The 20,747-nt window shown below is 45.3% G+C and overlaps 2 protein-coding genes and 1 non-coding gene across 3 annotated transcripts; all 3 read right to left on the minus strand.

The window, feature by feature from the left end:
- Positions 1 to 4,246: 4,246 nt before the first annotated feature.
- Positions 4,247 to 6,499, minus strand: LOC142204015 (E3 ubiquitin/ISG15 ligase TRIM25-like). Its single transcript, XM_075275189.1, has one exon. It carries the CDS (start codon positions 6,461 to 6,463, stop codon positions 4,865 to 4,867), a length of 1,599 nt encoding a protein of 532 aa, XP_075131290.1. The 5' UTR covers positions 6,464 to 6,499; the 3' UTR covers positions 4,247 to 4,864.
- An 8,323-nt stretch (positions 6,500 to 14,822) lies between these two features.
- Positions 14,823 to 14,904, minus strand: TRNAS-CGA (transfer RNA serine (anticodon CGA)). Its single transcript has one exon. It is a non-coding gene; the product is annotated as a tRNA-Ser (tRNA).
- Positions 14,905 to 17,009: 2,105 nt separating this feature from the next.
- On the minus strand, positions 17,010 to 19,247 carry LOC142204016 (E3 ubiquitin/ISG15 ligase TRIM25-like). Its single transcript, XM_075275190.1, has one exon. It carries the CDS (start codon positions 19,227 to 19,229, stop codon positions 17,628 to 17,630), a length of 1,602 nt encoding a protein of 533 aa, XP_075131291.1. The 5' UTR covers positions 19,230 to 19,247; the 3' UTR covers positions 17,010 to 17,627.
- Between the last annotated feature and the right edge of the window lie 1,500 nt (positions 19,248 to 20,747).

Raw genomic sequence — 20,747 nt, forward strand, 5'->3', positions numbered from 1 at the left:
TTCTTGGTATTTACTCGCTATGGAGCTCTTGTGGGCAAACTCAAGGATCCTGGAGCGCTGTGATTTGGAAACGGTCATGTTCAGATCGGCCTCCCACTTAGACAAGTAGGAGGGATTGTAGTCCAGAGGAATGGAGACCAATAGCAAATAAAAGCGACCACTTATTATTCCGTACAATGTACTGGGGAGCTGGAAAATATTCATAATGGGGAGGGTTTGTAGAAAAAAGTACATTTGTGCGACTCTCTTAGGGATTTTTACAACGTTCAATCTGCAGCCAAAATGACCGGTCACGTGGGATGACAAATCTATATGGTTTTATTTATAGTTTAACCCCTTCAAAAAAAAAAAAGAATAGATAAAAGATTGTTGGGATTTTATTTTAAGTCCATATTAGAAACAAAGATCTCCTATAGGCCGAGGCCCCACGGTGCAGAAATGCAACTTTATTTGTTGCAGCTTTTGCCACAGTTTTTTGAGCCAAAGCCAGGAGTGGATTGAGCAGAAGGGAGGAGAATAAGGCTGATTCCACACAAAGTTTTTTGGTCAGGAAACCGCCTCAAATTCCTCCTCTAAAAAACGCCTCACCATACAGTCCTATGTATTCTGATTTTTCTCAATTTTCTACTAGCGGAAGAGAGAAGCGTCCGTTCTTCAGGTGTTTTCCACCTGAAAAAATCAATGTAAGTCAATGGGAGGCAGAAAAACTGCTAGCGTTTTTTGGAAAAAATCGCCAGGCGGATTTTCCGCCTCCCATTGACTCGCATTAATTTTTTCAGGTGGAAAATGCCTCAAAAAATGCCTCATGAATTTTCCTGAGCGGAAAAAACTCAGTGTGAACGCAGCCTAAGAACTTCTTATGTATTTCCCATTCCTTTTGTAGCCATTCTTGGCTTTTTCTCCCCCCCCAAAAAAACCCAGCGCAAAATCTGCAACAAAATAAAGCTGCGTTTCTGCAACACAGGGCCTCAGTCTAAGACCCTATTCACATCTGCACTCGGATTTCCGTTCAGGGAGTCCACTTGGGGAACCTCCGAATGGAAACCTATACGCATAAAAAAAAGTGGTTACGTACCGAAAAATGTGGACCCCATAGACTATAATGGGGTCCGTGCGGTTTCCACTTGAAACATGTGGAGAGAAAGGAGTTACTTGCAGGACTTTTCTCTCCGTATGTTTCGTGCGGAAACTGAATAGGGCCTAAGGGAACATCCAGACAGGACATATCGGCAGCAGGTTATAACCCAATGTGATATTTGACGCTAGCAAGTGACCAAGATGTCCTGATGTAATGTGGAGGATCCTGCAATGTGTAGATGAGATGTCATTGCCAGCTATACTGTCCTCATATACATTAGCGCCTCCTTTGTTACCTACACACAGAGGTTTATCTTCCATTGTAATCTGATTTATGACCATTCCCCACCTCTCGCCTCCTTATACACTTATATACTACAATGTAATCTCCACGTTCCCGCACGCTATACATCTACAGCTTCACTCTCTCCCTTCAGCCCCTTCATAAACTAAACAGAGAAATAAAATATTCAGAAAAATAAATCTTTGTAAAATGTTTTATTCTATAGAAATGAAAGATATAAAAAGTAGAAATAATTGGTAACGAGCCAAAAATAATGTAATAATTTCCCCATCCCATAATAATAATAATAATGAATAATCTAGAAAATCCTTTTTCAGACGTGTGTTATATTACAAGAAATATGGAATTACATAAAATATTTGAGGATTGGATGAATAAAGCGATTCGATATCTCACATCTATATTTATATCAGACAAGGGAGTGGTCCAAGAGTATACGGCATAGAGGGGGGATAATGTGTCTGGAGAAGGAAACAGATTTCTTTAATAAAATATATTACAAGGTTTCTTCTATTCATCTGTAATATTCATTTGTGAAAAGTGGATTTATAATTGGAGGTCCCCTTTAAGATGGAGGGGTTGTGTAATTTATACAGTATTCTGTCCCTGCTGGGTTCAGAAGCAGGTACACAGTATATATATATATGGCCCTGGCACTGTGATCCGCTCTAAGTATCACCGTAGACAAACATGTCTATAGACAATGAGATGGCGCAATTGGTACAACCTGATTTGTCAGAAACATTTCGCACATAGATATTGGATATAACAGAAAAATGTCATATCCTGTAAGATAAAGAGTTTTACTTCTATAGGAAAGATGTGCTCAGAACAAGACCCTGAAATGCAATGTAAGATGGCTACAGGCACAAGGTGACATCCTTCACAGCGCCATGATACAGAAACTGTGGCCCATTGAGTAGGAAGGGCCGGTGCAATGTCAGGCATGGTGCCAAGGCGAGAACATTCTGGATAACAGAGGTTTAGTCTGGAACAGCAATGGCCGAGCACCTTCATCTTCTGCTGTTGGTATACAGGCTCATTCTAGACTTTCTGCTGCCTGAGGCGAAAACTAACGTGACTCCTCCACATTCTGTCCCCTCAGCTGATAGAGGAGCCCCGACCTCAATCCTGCTGCTGGTAGAGCAGAAAGCCATTGGCCAACCACTTTCACAAAGGTGTGAGTACCAACAGGTAAGTATTATTACAGGCAGGCAGAGAGGTAAGTGCTAAACTATAAACATGGTTGGGGGACATTATAGGCATCCTGCCCGATTTCTTTGCAGAGTTTGCGTCTCAAGGCACCCAGCTGACAAGTCGTATTCATCTGGGACTCGTCAGCGAAGGAAAGCCACAGCGGAAAAGGAATTAAACCAAAGATAAATCTGAGGCAGAAGTCCACCACAAAATGTTCTTTACTTTGCACCATATGTATCCAGCCTTAAGGGGATAGGCCATTAATATTACGTCTGTGGAGGTCTAACTGCCCAAACCCCTGCAGATCAGCTATTCTGGGACATTGCAGCGACTAATAATGTTAACATGCCGGGAGCTGCGCTGCTCACTGACAGTACAATGTGCAGTGGTGGGTTTAGGTACTGCAGCAGTGCACATTGCACATGGGGTGAGCAGCGGATCCCAGCATGTTAATATTAGTCACACAGTCTTGTACAGACAGGGCTATATCTGTCATGAGGCGAGATGGGCTTCTCACCTCAAGCGGCAGATCATAGCGTCTCTGAAGGGATGGCAGCGAGCAGGTCGGATACAGAGAGTGAATACTAAGCTGCACCAAAGCCGTGACATTATCCTTGGGTAAGTGATGTGTAAGTAGGATATAAATATAGTTCAGAGAGTACACAAAGCAGTATATGGAGGGGAGGGGGAACTATTACCTGTGAGGGGCACTATTAGGCCACCATTACAATAATAATGCCCCCACCCCTTGGTAATTGCATTAATTATGTATGTGGGGGGCAATTAACTGTGGAGGAAACTATTACCTATAGGGGGTGCTATTAGGGCACCAATACAGTAATAGTAACCTCCACCAGACAAGAAATAGTCCTCTCACCTAGGTTATAGCCTTTCTATTTCCTGTGGGGGGCACTATTATACAATGTGGGGGGCATCTACTACTTGGGGGATACAGGGCCTGTTCACATGCTGATAAATGAAGACAAATTTCTCTTCATTTTCCGCCCCTCCGGCTCCCCTCATTCCACTCACTGAATCCTGAGACTGATCAGCGGCAGAATCTGCAGGAAGATCGAGCAGGAGGATTATTTTTTCCTAGTGGAAGGAAATTTCTAATGGGGGCGCCATTGTAATTTCTTCCTCAGGCGGCAGATAACCTGCAATGGGCCCTGTGTGCGGGGTCCTGACTGTCAGACCCCATGGATGTAAAATACTAATATTGTCTGAGCCATAGAGGAAACTATCTATCTATCTATCTATCTATCTATCTATCTCCTATCTATCTATCTATCTATCTATCTATCTATCTATCTATCTCCTATCTATCTATCTATCTATCTATCTCCTATCTATCTATCTATCTATCTCCTATCTATCTATCTATCTATCTATCTATCTATCTATCTCCTATCTATCTATCTATCTATCTATCTATCTATCTATCTATCTATCTATCTCCTATCTATCTATCTATCTATCTATCTATCTATCTATCTATCTATCTCCTATCTATCTATCTCCTATCTATCTATCTATCTATCTATCTATCTATCTATCTATCTATCTATCTATCTATCTCCTATCTATCTATGTCTCTACATCAGTATTTCCCAATATTTTCAGGCTCGGGTCGCCCCCACCAAATAATATTTACCAGATAAAACCAGCAGGACACAATGGGGCAGATTTATTGCACACTGTAAGTCAGATTTCTGTCATTAAAGGCATAAAATGTCACAATTTTTTTCTTGCAAAACTTGCGACTATTTTAGTTTTGGGCAGCCTCTGACACTTCTGCAATAAGTGGGCGTGGTGAGAATGGGCAGGGGGCGGGGCCAGACCTATCGCCATATAGTAACTGTGCAGCGGCTATAGACGGATGTACATGTCCCCTGTAGGCTCATAGCTCAGCCGAGGGTGCAGGTCATTTATGAGACTCTTATGGTTATGAAGACTGGTGTTATTAACTCCTTCAGAATCTGCCCCAACATGTTACATTAAAAATTGCACCAAAACCCGGTTATTTGTGGTGCAGTTTTACATGCACTGTGTGAATACATCCTTATAGCTGCAGCATCCTATACAACTCACCCTGGATATGTCACAACTCATCTCCCCCTCCCCCACCTGCAGCACATTCACATTTCCTTTAGTGTGTTTGTTCTGAGGCCGCCATGTAGGGCTGTACAGTGTAAGGAGAACCGTAATAGGGAATAGTCATCAGTTTCCACCAAAGCAGAGACATATAGGAGGGAAGTACTATCAATTGTGGATGGATTTCTTAGGTTATGATGGTTTCTCCCAGTTACTGCCTCCCCCTAATATCTTTATGGAACCTTCCCATACACATAATACAGCATGAAGGGGCTCGGTGAAGGTGGCAGTGAAGGTGTGTAAGTGTCTGATGGGGTCACACAGCTCATAGAAGGACAACTGCCCGGCCTCATAATCCAGACAGATCCTGAATCTATCACTGGAGATCTTGTCAGGTAACTGGATCTCTTTACTGTCATGTATCACTGAATGCTGAGTATTATATCTATACAAACTCCAGGACTTGTTATTACATCCAATGTATGACTGACGCCCCCTTCTGTCTATACTGGGATAACACATCCCCACCATCCACCCCCCTGACCTACTGCCCTCCACATCCCAGTAATGTCGCCCTGAGGTAAATCCCCTCCTGCTTATCACCTGACTATAATCCTGGAATCTCTCGGCTGTTTCTGGACGATTCTGCTCCTCTCGTGTCCATGTTGCAGTTTTCAGGTCGTCTGATATATGGACACTATTATTAGCCGTGTTTACATCCAGTAATATGTCTGCAGGGACCGCCACATAGATCCCGCTCCTTATACCTGATATTATGTCACATAATGTGTGTAATGTGTCTGAGATCACAGCCACATCCCGATCATCTACATCATGGCGCTGTCTATCATGTCCCCCTGTGTCCTCATCACCTCCCCCCTCCTCAGGATCACACAAGTCACCTGTGTCTGGTTCCTGTAAGACAGTCAGTGGATCAGTCATGTTACACAGCTCCTCAATGTGCCGCATCTTCATGGACAGCTCGGCCTTCTTTATCTCCAGCTTCTGGATCACAGCAGACAATGGCCGCTGCTTCTCCTGCCTGGAGATCTCACTCAGGATCTTCTTCTCCAGGTCGTCCAGTCGTCTCCTGATGTCTATAAACAGGGCAGTGACTCTCTCGGCTTCTCCAGATGCTTTCTCTTGAGCTTTTCTCCTGCTCTCCTCCAGACTCTGGACTCTTTCCTCAGTCTCCTCTCTCTTTGTGATCAGTTTCTGGAGAACATTTCTCAGTTTCTTCTTCTTCTTCTCCGAGGCCTCATCCAGCATCTCCACCCGATGTCCTCGATGTTCTCCAGCCAAACTACAGGACACACAGATACATGTGGCATCATTAGTACAATAGTACTTTAAAAGTTCCTTATGGACAGAACATTTCCTTTTCTCCAGGTCAGTGCCGGGATCACATAAGACGTGTTCTGGTGACTTGCTGTGGACTCTCAGATGTTTATCACACAGAGAAGCTTCACAGTGTAGACAGGACTTCACAGCAGGTACAAGAGAGTCCACACAGTAAGTGCAGGAGATCCCGGTTTGTGTCTGTGTTGGTTGAGAAGACAATAAATTCTCCATTATATTACGTAGAGTTATGTCCCTCATCAGTACAGGGCGCACCTGAAACTCTTCTCTACATTCAGGACAGGAATAAACTCCAGACTGGTCCTGTGTATCCAGAACACGATCAATACAGAGCCGGCAGAAGTTGTGTCCACATCTCAGCATTACAGGATCGGTATAAGTGCTCAGACAGATGGAGCAGTCCAGCTCGGCTCTCAGGGCAGAGGACGCCATGGCTGACGGAAGGAGGAAGAGAGAAACGAAACTACAATTCACTCACCAGAGGGCGGGTTTAACTCTTTGTAAGCAGAGTCTGGCTGAACATTATATATTTCAGACAAATCCACGGCTGAATTTTCCTGAAGGCTTCCTTGTGGACATTCCCTTTTCAACATCTGCAGTGCAAAGGTTGAATGTGCAGAACTTGTAACTAGAAATTGACTTGCTCTGGATCCAAAACCTGAAGCTCAGGACACTTTGATTTTGATGTAGATTTTGCACTTCAGAATGTGAGCATTGATTTCTCTATTTCAGATTACAAAATAGCATTTAATATAGGGCTTGTTTCTTATGGGATTAGTTGTACATTGATGGCCCCTTTTCAGCCACATATAATATATTGGATATCTTTAATGATTATAAGGGATCGGCTTCAGTTCACTATTCAGTATATATGGCAGGATAACTTTATTCCTTTGGTCAGTATGATATTCTGGTATTCTGTGGCTCAGGAGGATTACAGGACAGAATTATATATATATATATATATATATATATATATATATATATATATATATATATATTTATGTTTTTCTAGAGTTGTGTGAGAGGTCAAAGTGAACCCCCAAGATTATTGGTTTGCAGGAACGTGAAAATTTTTATACATTCCGTAACCAACTTGGCTCATTATGAAACCATTTCGCCTGACCCTTGTGCTGATAATGGAGGGGACTCTGCAAACTGATCTCTACAAAACAGGAAGTTTTATACTATTAGGCCTAGTGGCTACATTAAGAACTGCAAGGGATACATAGTGGGACGTATGTCTAAAGATCGGCAGGGCAATAAGGTAGGGCAGCTAACAAAAGAAAATCCGTGCTGACAATAAACCAAACTGATTCCCAATTACAGTATAATTACAGGGGCAGATTTGGGGGCAGAGTTTTCAGAGCTGATTTCGAGAAGGAAAATGCTTTACAATCAGCTCGAAAAAAATCCATGTGAATACAACCTATAGATGAGGGAAGGTGCATTGTGTGACTTACAGAGCACAGGAATACATGCTCTGGTGGAGATAACCATGTGTCGTAAGGAGGATTTCTGATAAATGTGCAGGGAGTAGTCCAAGGGTTGGAGGAGGAAGAAAGCCGGCGTGCAAGGAGGGGTAACTTGGAAAACTTTACAAATCACCTGATGGATTCCCTCTAAAAAGTCTCTCAGCCCTGCACACTCCCAAAAGACATGCAGTAGCGTCCCCTCCCTTCGTGCCACTGGGCCAACACCTCGGAGAGGCGGATGGGAAGAATTTGTGTCATTTAGACGGGTTGTGGTATCATCTGGTCAAAAGTTTGTACCCCGCTTCTTGGTATTTACTCGCTATGGAGCTCTTGTGGGCAAACTCAAGGATCCTGGAGCGCTGTGATTTGGAAAAGGTCATGTTCAGATCGGCCTCCCACTTAGACAAGTAGGAGGGATTGTAGTCCAGAGGAAGGGAGACCAATAGCAAATAAAAGCGACCACTTATTATTCCGTACAATGTACTGGGGAGCTGGAAAATATTCATAATGGGGAGGGTTTGTAGAAAAAAGTACATTTGTGCGACTCTCTTAGGGATTTTTACAACGTTCAATCTGCAGCCAAAATGACCGGTCACGTGGGATGACAAATCTATATGGTTTTATTTATAGTTTAATCCCTTCAAAAAAAAAAAAGAATAGATAAAAGATTGTTGGGATTTTATTTTAACTCCATATTAGAAACAAAGATCTCCTATAGGCCGAGGCCCCACGGTGCAGAAACGCAACTTTATTTGTTGCAGCTTTTGCCACAGTTTTTTGAGCCAAAGCCAGGAGTGGATTGAGCAGAAGGGAGGAGAATAAGGCTGATTCCACACAAAGTTTTTTGGTCAGGAAACGCCTCAAATTCCTCCTCTAAAAAACGCCTCACCATACAGTCCTATGTATTCTGATTTTTCTCAATTTTCTACTAGCGGAAGAGAGAAGCGTCCGTTCTTCAGGTGTTTTCCACCTGAAAAAATCAATGTAAGTCAATGGGAGGCAGAAAAACTGCTAGCGTTTTTTGGAAAAAATCGCCAGGCGGATTTTCCGCCTCCCATTGACTCGCATTAATTTTTTCAGGTGGAAAATGCCTCAAAAAATGCCTCATGAATTTTCCTGAGCGGAAAAAACTCAGTGTGAACGCAGCCTAAGAACTTCTTATGTATTTCCCATTCCTTTTGTAGCCATTCTTGGCTTTTTCTCCCCCCCAAAAAAAACCCAGCGCAAAATCTGCAACAAATAAAGCTGCGTTTCTGCAACACAGGGCCTCAGTCTAAGACCCTATTCACATCTGCACTCGGATTTCCGTTCAGGGAGTCCACTTGGGGAACCTCCGAATGGAAACCTATACGCATAAAAAAAAGTGGTTACGTACCGAAAAATGTGGACCCCATAGACTATAATGGGGTCCGTGCGGTTTCCACTTGAAACATGTGGAGAGAAAGGAGTTACTTGCAGGACTTTTCTCTCCGTATGTTTCGTGCGGAAACTGAATAGGGCCTAAGGGAACATCCAGACAGGACATATCGGCAGCAGGTTATAACCCAATGTGATATTTGACGCTAGCAAGTGACCAAGATGTCCTGATGTAATGTGGAGGATCCTGCAATGTGTAGATGAGATGTCATTGCCAGCTATACTGTCCTCATATACATTAGCGCCTCCTTTGTTACCTACACACAGAGGTTTATCTTCCATTGTAATCTGATTTATGACCATTCCCCACCTCTCGCCTCCTTATACACTTATATACTACAATGTAATCTCCACGTCCCCGCACGCTATACATCTACAGCTTCACTCTCTCCCTTCAGCCCCTTCATAAACTAAACAGAGAAATAAAATATTCAGAAAAATAAATCTTTGTAAAATGTTTTATTCTATAGAAATGAAAGATATAAAAAGTAGAAATAATTGGTAACGAGCCAAAAATAATGTAATAATTTCCCCATCCCATAATAATAATAATAATGATGAATAATCTAGAAAATCCTTTTTCAGACGTGTGTTATATTACAAGAAATATGGAATTACATAAAATATTTGAGGATTGGATGAATAAAGCGATTCGATATCTCACATCTATATTTATATCAGACAAGGGAGTGGTCCAAGAGTATACGGCATAGAGGGGGGATAATGTGTCTGGAGAAGGAAACAGATTTCTTTAATAAGATATATTACAAGGTTTCTTCTATTCATCTGTAATATTCATTTGTGAAAAGTGGATTTATAATTGGAGGTCCCCTTTAAGATGGAGGGGTTGTGTAATTTATACAGTATTCTGTCCCTGCCGGGTTCAGAAGCAGGTACACAGTATATATATATATATATATATATATATATATATATATATATATATATATATATATATATGGCCCTGGCACTGTGATCCGCTCTAAGTATCACCGTAGACAAACATGTCTATAGACAATGAGATGGCGCAATTGGTACAACCTGATTTGTCAGAAACATTTCGCACATAGATATTGGATATAACAGAAAAATGTCATATCCTGTAAGATAACGAGTGATTATGAAGATAATCTTGTTTCCCTTAGTCCTAACAGCGGCACAATGTGGGGTATTTCTGCCCCTGTGTGCTGGTAGGACAGGCGGATATTTAATTAGCCAATCAAATGCGTGGCAGGCCCTATAAGAGGGCACAAGAACCTCCCCTCTGCGTGTAAATACAAAAGTACCTCCATTACATTTATATACAGTTTTATACATAAGATATGATTCCTAGGGTGGGAAATCTTGTGCCGCTGTTAGGACTAAGGGAAACAAGATTATCTTCATAATCACTCGTTCCCTGTCGTCCTCAACAGCGGCACAATGTGGGGATATAGCAAGCAGGTCCCCAAGATGGGTGGGACAAACCCATGACCGAACTTAAACTGGTCTGGGCAAAGGCAGTGGAATCTGCCACTTGGTCCTTCAGGCGGTAATGCCGAATGAAGGTGGATTCAGATGCCCAAGAGGCAGCTGCATATATTTGGTCCACAGACAAAGCACTTCTTTCTGCCCGTGAAGTGGACACTGCCCTGGTTGAATGGGCATGAAGGAAAGATGGAGCCGACAGCCCTTGGGCGGTATAGGCGACTCTAATAGTCTCGGTAACCCACCGTGATATTGTAGCTTTGGCGGCTTTGGCGCCCTTGTTTTCCCCGTGTAGCTGACCAACAGGTTTTCAGTCCACCTAAAGGGGCGAGTGCGCTGCAAGTAGATCTGCAGGCATCTAACCACATCCAGCTTGTGCCATCTTTCTTCTTCAGCAGAAGAAGGGAACGGAAAAAAATACTGGAAGGGAAATCAGTTGGTTCCTGTTTACAGCAGATGGCACCTTGGGACGAAACCCAGGGAGGAACCTAAGCTGTACATGGTCAGAAAAAAAGGTGGTATATGGCTCCTCAGCGGACAAAGCTTGTAGTTCACTAACGCGTTTGGCAGGTGTGACTGCCCATAGCAGCGCCATTTTGCCGGTTAGCGACTTGAGGGAGACCTCTTCCAGAGGTTCAAATGGCTGGCCACATAGGGCGTTCAGGACCGGAATAAGGTCCCATTGGTGGACAGGGGTGTTTACCACCGGTCTCAGCCTAGTTGCCCCTTTAATAAAGGTGCTCACTAAAGGATCCTGAGACAAACGCCTCCCCAGATAGGCGGACAGGGCCGCTACGTGTACCTTGAGTGTGGCCGCAGCAAGACCTCTGTCTAGTCCGTCTTGAAGGAAGTCCAGGATCACCTCCGTAGGGGGATCGGTGGAGTCCACTTGATGCTGCAGACACCAGGCATTAAAGATGTTACCTATTCGACGGTAGCTGTTAGTCGAATCTGCTCTGGCGCTGGATAGGGTCTTCAAGACGGCTTGTGACAGTCCTCTATTTCTCAATAGGGACTGGTCAGCCTCCAGGCTGTCAGGTTGAGTCTCCTCAGATCCTGGCATCTCAGCTCTCCTTGGGTTGCCAGGTCTGGGAGTGGGGGAAGCCTCCAATATATGCCCTGACTCATTTGTATGAGCTGAGCAAACCAAGCCCTTTTTGGCCAGAACGGGATTATGGCTATTCCCGAGGCTTGGTCCTGTCTTATTTTTATCAATACCTTCGGTATGATTGGAATTGGAGGGAATATGTAAAGCAGCCTGAACCTCCATGGGATGGACAGGGCATCCACCGCCAAGGGATTGTCCTCCTGGTACAGAGAGCAGAAGGTCCCCACCTTGGCGTTGAGTCGGGTAGCCATAAGATCGACCTCCGGGAGACCCCATCTCTGGACGATCTGTTGAAATACGTCTGGATTGAGAGACCATTCTCCTGATACGGTAATACCCTGACTCAGCTGATCCGCTACCATGTTCAGGGAGCCCTTTATGTGAACAGCGGATAACTGGACCAGATTCTTCTCCGCCTAGGCAAATATGAGATTCGTCTCTCTCAGCAAGGTTGGTGACCTGGTGCCCCCTTGTTTGTTTATATAGACTACCACCGTCATATTGTCTGACCGGTTTTTGACAGACTTGCTTTTCAATTCTGGGGCAAAGTGTACTAGGGCCAGGTACACTGCTCTGAGTTCCTTGAGATTGGATGACCCCAGCTCCGGACATCTCCATCGTCCTTGTACAGTTTTGTCTTGACAATGGGCTCCCCATCCCCACTGGGATGCATCTGTTGTCAACAGGGTCCACACTGTCGGGACCGTGGACCTTCCGTCTTTCAGGTGTATCCACCATCTGAGGGAAAGACGGGTAGCGGGAGAAAGGCAGATCTTCTTGTGCAATCCCCGTGGAGACCTGTTCCAGGTTCTCAACACTTCCATCTGCAGGGGACGCAAATGCCATAAAGTCCAAGGCACCGCCCTGGCCGAGGATGACATCAGGCCCAGGACTCTCATGGCGGTCCGGATGGTTACCTGCCGAGTGCGCAATAGGAATCGTGCACTGGCTTGGATTCTTTCCTTCCTTGGACTGGAGAGGAAGATCTGCATCGCTTCTGAATCCACTATAAATCCGAGGAATTTTCTTCAGGTGGATGGAACGATTTCGGACTTCTCCCAATTGATAATCCTAACTCCTGTAGGAAGTTGATGGCAAGGTTGAGCTGCTGGAGGAGAGCAGCAGGAGACTGAGCTTTCAGTAGCCAGTCGTCTAGATAAGGGACGATGAAAAGACCCTGAAGTCTGAGGGCCGCGGCGACCGGAGAAATCACCTTGGTGAATACCAGTGGGGCGGATGTGATGCCAAATGGCAGAGCTGTGAATTGATAGTGCTCCCTGTGGCCGGCCATAGCGACGGCAATCCTGAGGAACTTCCTGTGGAAATGAGCAATGGGGACATGTAGATAGGCGTCCTTCAAATCGAGGGTAACCATCACCTCTCCTGGCTGAAGAAACACAGCCACGGAATCCACGGTTTCCATTCGAAATGACCTCTTCCTGATAAACCGATTGAGGTACCTCAGATCTATTATCATCCTCCAGCCCCCGGTGAACTTGGGGACCAGAAAGACGGGGTAGTAGACTCCCAGACCGAGGTCTGAGGCTGGTACCTTCTCCAGGGCGCCCTTGGTAACATATTCGGCAACCAAGGCTTCTAGACTGGCCTGCTGAGAAGGTGGAAGAGTTTGGGTGGAAACGAACCGATCTGGAGGTGGAAGATGAAAGTCGATGTGATACCCGTGTTGTATGATCTTCAACACCCATGGGTCTTGGATATGAGTGAACCATGCTCTGGAAAAGGAGGAAAGACGTCCTCCCACAGGAAGGGGGGCCACAGGGAGCTGCCCCACGTCAAAACTCAGGCTTCCTCTTGGTGTCCTCCTTGGAAGCGCCACGACCAGCTCCCCTAGGGCGATATCTAAAACGCCGTTGTTGGGAAGGGCGTCTATAATTAGAGGAAGAACCTCTGCCTCTAGGGGGAGCACGTCTGCCCCTGGATGCTTGAGGTAGGGACCTTCCCCTACCTTCAGCTAATCCCTCAATAATGGCGTCTAAGCTTTGGCCAGACACCCTTCCCGGCTCAAAGGGGAGAGCACAGAGTGCTGCTTTAGACGCAAAATCTGCCCGCCAAGGCTTTAGCCAAAGGGGTCTACGGGCCGCAGTAGACAACGCCATAGATTTGGCGGAGATTTTAAATTGATGGCAGGAGGATTCCGCCAAATAATCTGCAGCCCTATGAACTCTTTTCATAGAGGCCAGAATCTCATCTCTGTCTACGCCCAAGTCTATATCCCGCTCCAAGGCGGCTAAGCGGTTGCGGAAAAAGTCACCAACCATAGAGGAGGCTATGGCCACAGAGGCTTGTGCGGAGGAAGCTGAGTAGACCTTCTTCAGAACGGAGTCCGCCCTACGATCCAGAGGGTCCTGAAGATTTGAACCATCTTCCAAGGGCACCAGGGTTCTGCGGGACAGCTTTGCTACGGCCAAATCCACCTTCGGGGGAGGCCCCCAGGAATCCCACTTGAAGATCCTGGAAAGCGAATGTCCTTTCTCTGGCTGTTTCCACTGCTGCACCATAAGGTCGGTCAGCGTGGCGTCCGCATGGAAGGCAATATGTCCCCCAGAGGCAGACGTGGAGGCTTCCCCGTCAACATCTCGGCCCACTGTAGACCGGATGGACTTCAGCAGCCTGCCCGTTTGTTCATAATGGAACGCAGTTCTGCTGGAATAACTGAGTCGTCCTCGGAGGAATCATCCTCTGCCACCCGCAGGTGTTACAAGGGGGGGGGGAGAGACGAGGAACGGAGCTCAGAGCATGGTCTCCTGGTGAGCTGAGACAAGGTGCAATGGATCCCTTTGAGGGAATCATCCTGCAAAACAAAAAGGAGAGTACAAGCAAGGGAAAAACTATTTACCCAAGCGATGCCCAAACTCACCATCTCCTTGACCCATGCCATCATATCTCTGGGAGAGGGCTCCACAGGTGGAGGACCTCTGCACCCGCGACAACGGGCCCACTCATAGCCTGAAAATAGGCACGTTATAGGACCAGTAGTACCCCGCAGGGCACAACCTTTCAAGCCGCTACCTACCATCAGGGAGCGGTGTGTCGCAATCGAAGCAGGAAAGATGTTTCCTCTTGGAAGAGGTTTTCCTCCTACCATCCCCAGGAGGGGTAGTAGAGGATGACATATCCTACAGAGAGAGATAATAGACCATGCAACACTGTCACCATGACATCATACCAGCTTTTAAAAAAAGGGTAAATCTTACCAGGTCCTGTAGACCGGACAGAGAGGTGACTTGGCGCCCAACGTGCGACTCGAACCCACGACCTTGAGATTAAGAGTCTCATGCTCTACCGACTGAGCTAGCCGGGCTGGCGCTGTGAACAGGATCTGAACCTGTGCGGGGAGACCCCATTGGATTTCGAGTCCAAAACCTTAACCACTCGGCCATCACAGCCGGTTCCCAATAAAGTTTGCAAACTGGAAAAGAGTTCAAGATCAATGAACACCACAATCGCACGCCTTCAGCAGATACTGCAGGAAGGTCTCTGACACCAGGCCAGACAGCCTCTTAATTCTGGCCGGCTGGAAGTGGGCGGAGCCACAATCAAAGCAGGTGAGGCAACCTGCCCAGACAACTAACCCTGTAATCAGGGGTCTGCAAAGATATACATTCCCCCCCACCAAGAGGCCCTTAACACGGGCACTTACCCCCACATCTCCCCGTCTTTTCCGGCCTTTAATAAGGCCTGAATCTTCCCTGAGTGAGCGGCCACCAGCGCCAGGCCGTTGCCATGGTGCTATGATACTTCCGGCGAAACCGGAAGTGCGCGCTTACAGCGGCCGGCGGGGAACAGGATACACAACAGTGTGGTTCCACCCGCCGGCAGTCCGCGCGGCCACCAGAGGTGGCATGCGGAGTCCCCGGACTCTCACCAAAATGTCAGGTAAGTCACAAGGAGCAGGGGAAGCGGAGGAGAGGGGGGGCAGGGGGGATAGAGGGGGGTAGCCACACATGGCTAACAAGCACCTTCTCCCCGCAGGGCACAGAAGGTGACAAGAAGAAAACAACCGCTCAGGAGGTGAGTGATCCTGCTGAGCTTCTCAAAGAGGACACAAGTCCTCCCACCTGTCCTCTGTCCACACAGGACAGAAAAAAACACACGCAGAGGGGAGGTTCTTGTGCCCTCTTATAGGGCCTGCCACGCATTTGATTGGCTAATTAAATATCCGCCTGTCCTACCAGCACACAGGGGCAGAAATACCCCACATTGTGCCGCTGTTGAGGACGACAGGGAAAGAGTTTTACTTCTATAGGAAAGATGTGCTCATAACAAGACCCTGAAATGCAATGTAAGATGGCTACAGGCACAAGGTGACATCCTTCACAGCGCCATGATACAGAAACTGTGGCCCATTGAGTAGGAAGGGCCGGTGCAATGTCAGGCATGGTGCCAAGGCGAGAACATTCTGGATAACAGAGGTTTAGTCTGGAACAGCAATGGCCGAGCACCTTTATCTTCTGCTGTTGGTATACTACTTGGGGGATACAGGGCCTGTTCACATGCTGATAAATGAAGACAAATTTCTCTCCATTTTCCGCCCCTCCGGCTCCCCTCATTCCACTCACTGAATCCTGAGACTGATCAGCGGCAGAATCTGCAGGAAGATCGAGCAGGAGGATTATTTTCTCCTAGTGGAAGGAAATTTCTAATGGGGGCGCCATTGTTATTTCTTCCTCAGGCGGCAGATAACCTGCAATGGGCCCTGTGTGCGGGGTCCTGACTGTCAGACCCCATGGATGTAAAATACTAATGTTGTCTGAGCCATAGAGAAAACTAGAATTCTATCTATCTATCTATCTATCTATCTATCTATCTATCTATCTATCTATCTCCTATCTATATATCTATCTATCTATCTATCTATCTATCTCCTATCTATCTATCTATCTATCTCCTATCTATCTATCTATCTATCTATCTATCTATCTATCTATCTATCTATCTCCTATCTATCTATCTATCTATCTATCTATCTATCTATCTCCTATCTATCTATCTATCTATCTATCTATCTATCTCCTATCTATCTATCTATCTATCTATCTATCTATCTATCTCCTATCTATCTATCTATCTATCTATCTATCTATCTATCTATCTCCTATCTATCTATCTATCTATCTATCTCCTATCTATCTATCTATCTATCTATCTATCTATCTATCTATCTATCTCCTATCTATCTATCTATCTATCTATCTATCTATCTATCTCCTATCTATCTATCTCCTATCTATCTATCTATCTATCTATCTATCTATCTATCTATCTATCTATCTCCTATCTATCTATCTATCTCCTATCTATCTATCTATCTATCTATCTATCTATCTATCTATCTATCTATCTATCTATCTATCTCCTATCTATCTATCTATCTATCTATCTATCTCCTATCTATCTATCTCCTATCTATCTATGTCTCTACATCAGTATTTCCCAATATTTTCAGGCTCGGGTCGCCCCCACCAAATAATATTTACCAGATAAAACCAGCAGGACACAATGGGGCAGATTTATTGCACACTGTAAGTCAGATTTCTGTCATAAAAGGCATAAAATGTCACAATTTTTTTCTTGCAAAACTTGCGACTATTTTAGTTTTGGGCAGCCTCTGACACTTCTGCAAAAAGTGGGCGTGGTGAGAATGGGCAGGGGGCGGGGCCAGACTTATCGCCATATAGTAACTGTGCAGCGGCTATAGACGGATGTACATGTCCCCTGTAGGCTCATAGCTCAGCCGAGGGTGCAGGTCATTTATGAGACTCTTATGGTTATGAAGACTGGTGTTATTAACTCCTTCAGAATCTGCCCCAACATGTTACATTAAAAATTACACCAAAAACCGGTTATTTGTGGTGCAGTTTTACATGCACTGTGTGAATACATCCTTATAGCTGCAGCATCCTATACAACTCACCCTGGATATGACACAATTCATCTCCCCCTCCCCCACCTGCAGCACATTCACGTTTCCTTTAGTGTGTTTGTTCTGAGGCCGCCATGTAGGGCTGTACAGTGTAAGGAGAACCGTAATAGGGAATATACATCAGTTTCCACCAAAGCAGAGACATATAGGAGGGAAGTACTATCAATTGTGGATGGATTTCTTAGGTTACGATGGTTTCTCCCAGTTACTGCCTCCCCCTAATATCTGTATGGAACCTTCCCATACCCATAATACAGCATGAAGGGGCTCGGTGAAGGTGGCAGTGAAGGTGTGTAAGTGTCTGATGGGGTCACACAGCTCATAGAAGGACAACTGCCCGGCCTCATAATCCAGACAGATCCTGAATCTATCACTGGAGATCTTGTCAGGTAACCGGATCCTTTTACTGTCATGTCTCACTAAATACTGATTATTATCATTATTCAAACCCCAGGACTTGTTATTATATTCAATGCGTGACTGCTGCCCCCTCCTGGCTATACTGGGATAACACACCCCCACCATCCAACCTCCTGACCTACTGCCCTCCACATCCCAGTAATGTCGCCCTGAGGTAAATCCCCTCCTGCTTATCACCTGATAATAATCCTGGAATCTCTCGGCTGTTTCTGGACGATTCTGCTCCTCTCGTGTCCCAGTTGCGGTTTTCAGGTCGTCTGATATATGGAGATTATTAGCAGCCGTGTTTATATCCAGTAATATGTCTGCAGGGACCGCCACATAGATCCCGCTCCTTATACCTGATATTATGTCACATAATGTGTGTAATGTGTCTGAGATCACAGCCACATCCCGATCATCTCCATCATGGCGCTGTCTATCATGTCCCCCTGTGTCCTCATCACCTCCCCCCTCCTCAGGATCACACAAGTCACCTGTGTCTGGTTCCTGTAAGACAGTCAGTGGATCAGTCATGTTACACAGCTCCTCAATGTGCCGCATCTTCATGGACAGCTCGGCCTTCTTTATTTCCAGCTTCTGGATCACATCAGACAGTGACAATGACCGCTGCTCCTCCTGCCTGGAGATCTCACTCAGGACCTTCTTCTCCAGGTCGTCCAGTCGTCTCCTGATGTCTATAAACAGGGCAGTGACACACTCGGTTTCTCCAGATGCTTTTTCTTGAGCTTTTCTCCTGCTCTCCTCCAGACTCTGGACTCTTTCCTCAGTCTCCTCTCTCCTTGTGTTCAGTTTCTGGAGAACATTTCTCAGTTTCTTCTTCTTCTTCTCAGAGGCCTCATCCAGCCTCTCCACCTGATGTCCTCGATGTTCTCCTGCTGAACAATAGACACAGACACAAGCAGCGTCCTCAGTACAGTAATATTCCAGGACCTTCTTATGGACAGAACATTTCCTCTTCTCCAGGTCAGTGCTGGAATCACATAAGACGTGTTCTGGTGACTTGCTGTGGACTCTCAGATGTTTATCACACAGAGAAGCTTCACAGAGTAGACAGGACTTCACAGCAGGTCCAGGAGAGTCCACACAGTAAGTGCAGAAGATCCCGGTTTGTGTCTGTGTTGGTTGAGAAGACAATAAATTCTCCATTATATTACATAGAGTTATGTTCCTCATCAGTACAGGCCGCTCCTGAAACTCTTCTCTACATTCAGGACAGGAATAAACTCCAGACTGGTCCTGTGTATCCAGAACACGATCAATACAGAGCCGGCAGAAGTTGTGTCCACATCTCAACATTACAGGGTCGGTATAAGTGCTCAGACAGATGGGGCAGTCCAGCTCGGCTCTGAGGTCAGCAGACGCCATGGCTGACAGAAGGAGGAAGAGAGAAACGAAACTACAATTCACTCACCAGAGGGCGGGTTTAACTCTTTGTAAGCAGAGTCTGGCTGAACATTATATATTTCAGACAAATCCATTGCTGCATTTTCCTGAAGGCTTCCTTGTGGACATTCCCTTTTCAACATCTGCAGTGCAAAGGTTGAATGTGCAGAACTTGTAACTAGAAATTGACTTGCTCTGGATCCAAAACCTGAAGCTCAGGACACTTTGATTTTGATGTACATTTTGCACTTCAGAATGTGATCATTGATTTCTGTATCTCAGATTACAAAATAGCATTTAATATAGGGCTTGTTTCTTATGGGATTAGTTGTACATTGATGGCCCCTTTTCAGCCACATATAATATATTGGATATCTTTAATGATTTTAAGGGATCGGCTTCAGTTCACTATTCAGTATATATGGCAGGATAACTTTATTCCTTCAGTCAGTATGATATTCTGGTATTCTGTGGGTCAGGAGGTTTACCAGGGTATGTTGGGTTGAGGGCTTGATTTTTAGTTTTTTTACATGAAAACTTGTAGTTTTCATCGGTTCCATTCTGGGGTACATTCAGAATTTTTTTTAATTTCCTTTCTTGGGAGGTGGAATGAAAAAAATTCTGCAACTTTGCTTTTCTTTCTTTTCATAATATTAAGCTGCTGGCCGTCAGATTCCTGTGTTTGTCTGAAGAGTACCCCGAAGATTGTTGGTTTGGTAGAACCTGAAATTTTTACGGTAAGTTCACATGGAGTTTTTTGGTCAGGATTTTGAGGCCGTATCCGCCTTAAAATTCTGACCAAAAAGACGGCTCCCATTTAAATCAATGGGAGCCGCTCAGGTCTTTTTTCTGGGAGCCGTTTCTTCCGGCTCCTGGAAAAAGAAGCGAGATGCTTATTCTTCAGGCCAAGTCGTCTCCCGATTTGGCCTGAAGACACACCCTCCTCTGGACTAGGCCCATTCATTGGCCCTAATCCAGAGCGGAGTGCGCGGCTGGATGCCGGTGCAGTGCACCGGCTTTCAGTCGCGGCTACCCGACTTTTGGATCGCCTCGACATCCGCCTCAGGTTCCGATCCAAAAAACCCTGTGTGAACTTACTCTTATACATTTCGTAACCAAGTTGGCTCATTATGAAACCAGTTCACCTGAAACTTGTGCTGATAATGGAGATAACTGTAAAAACTGATCTCTACAAAACAGGAAGTTTCAAACTATTACTAGGCCTAGTGGCCACAGTAATAACTGCAAGGGATACTTAGTCGGACATATGTATAAGGATCGGCAGGGCAATAGGGAAGGGCACTTATTTCACCTAACAAACACAATGATTAAATTAATGGTGCAGGGGCAGATTTTGGGAGTTTTCAGAGCTGATTTTGAGACAGAAAATGCTTTATAAGTAGATCAAAAAAATTTTGAGTGTGGACATAGCCTAAATGACAATGTAGAGTTCAAGGGCTTGTCCATGATAAACTGGGTTTTTTATAAGTAGGCTGGGGA

Source organism: Leptodactylus fuscus, chromosome 5 (assembly GCF_031893055.1).
Source record: "Leptodactylus fuscus isolate aLepFus1 chromosome 5, aLepFus1.hap2, whole genome shotgun sequence".
Lineage (NCBI taxonomy): Eukaryota > Metazoa > Chordata > Amphibia > Anura > Leptodactylidae > Leptodactylus > Leptodactylus fuscus.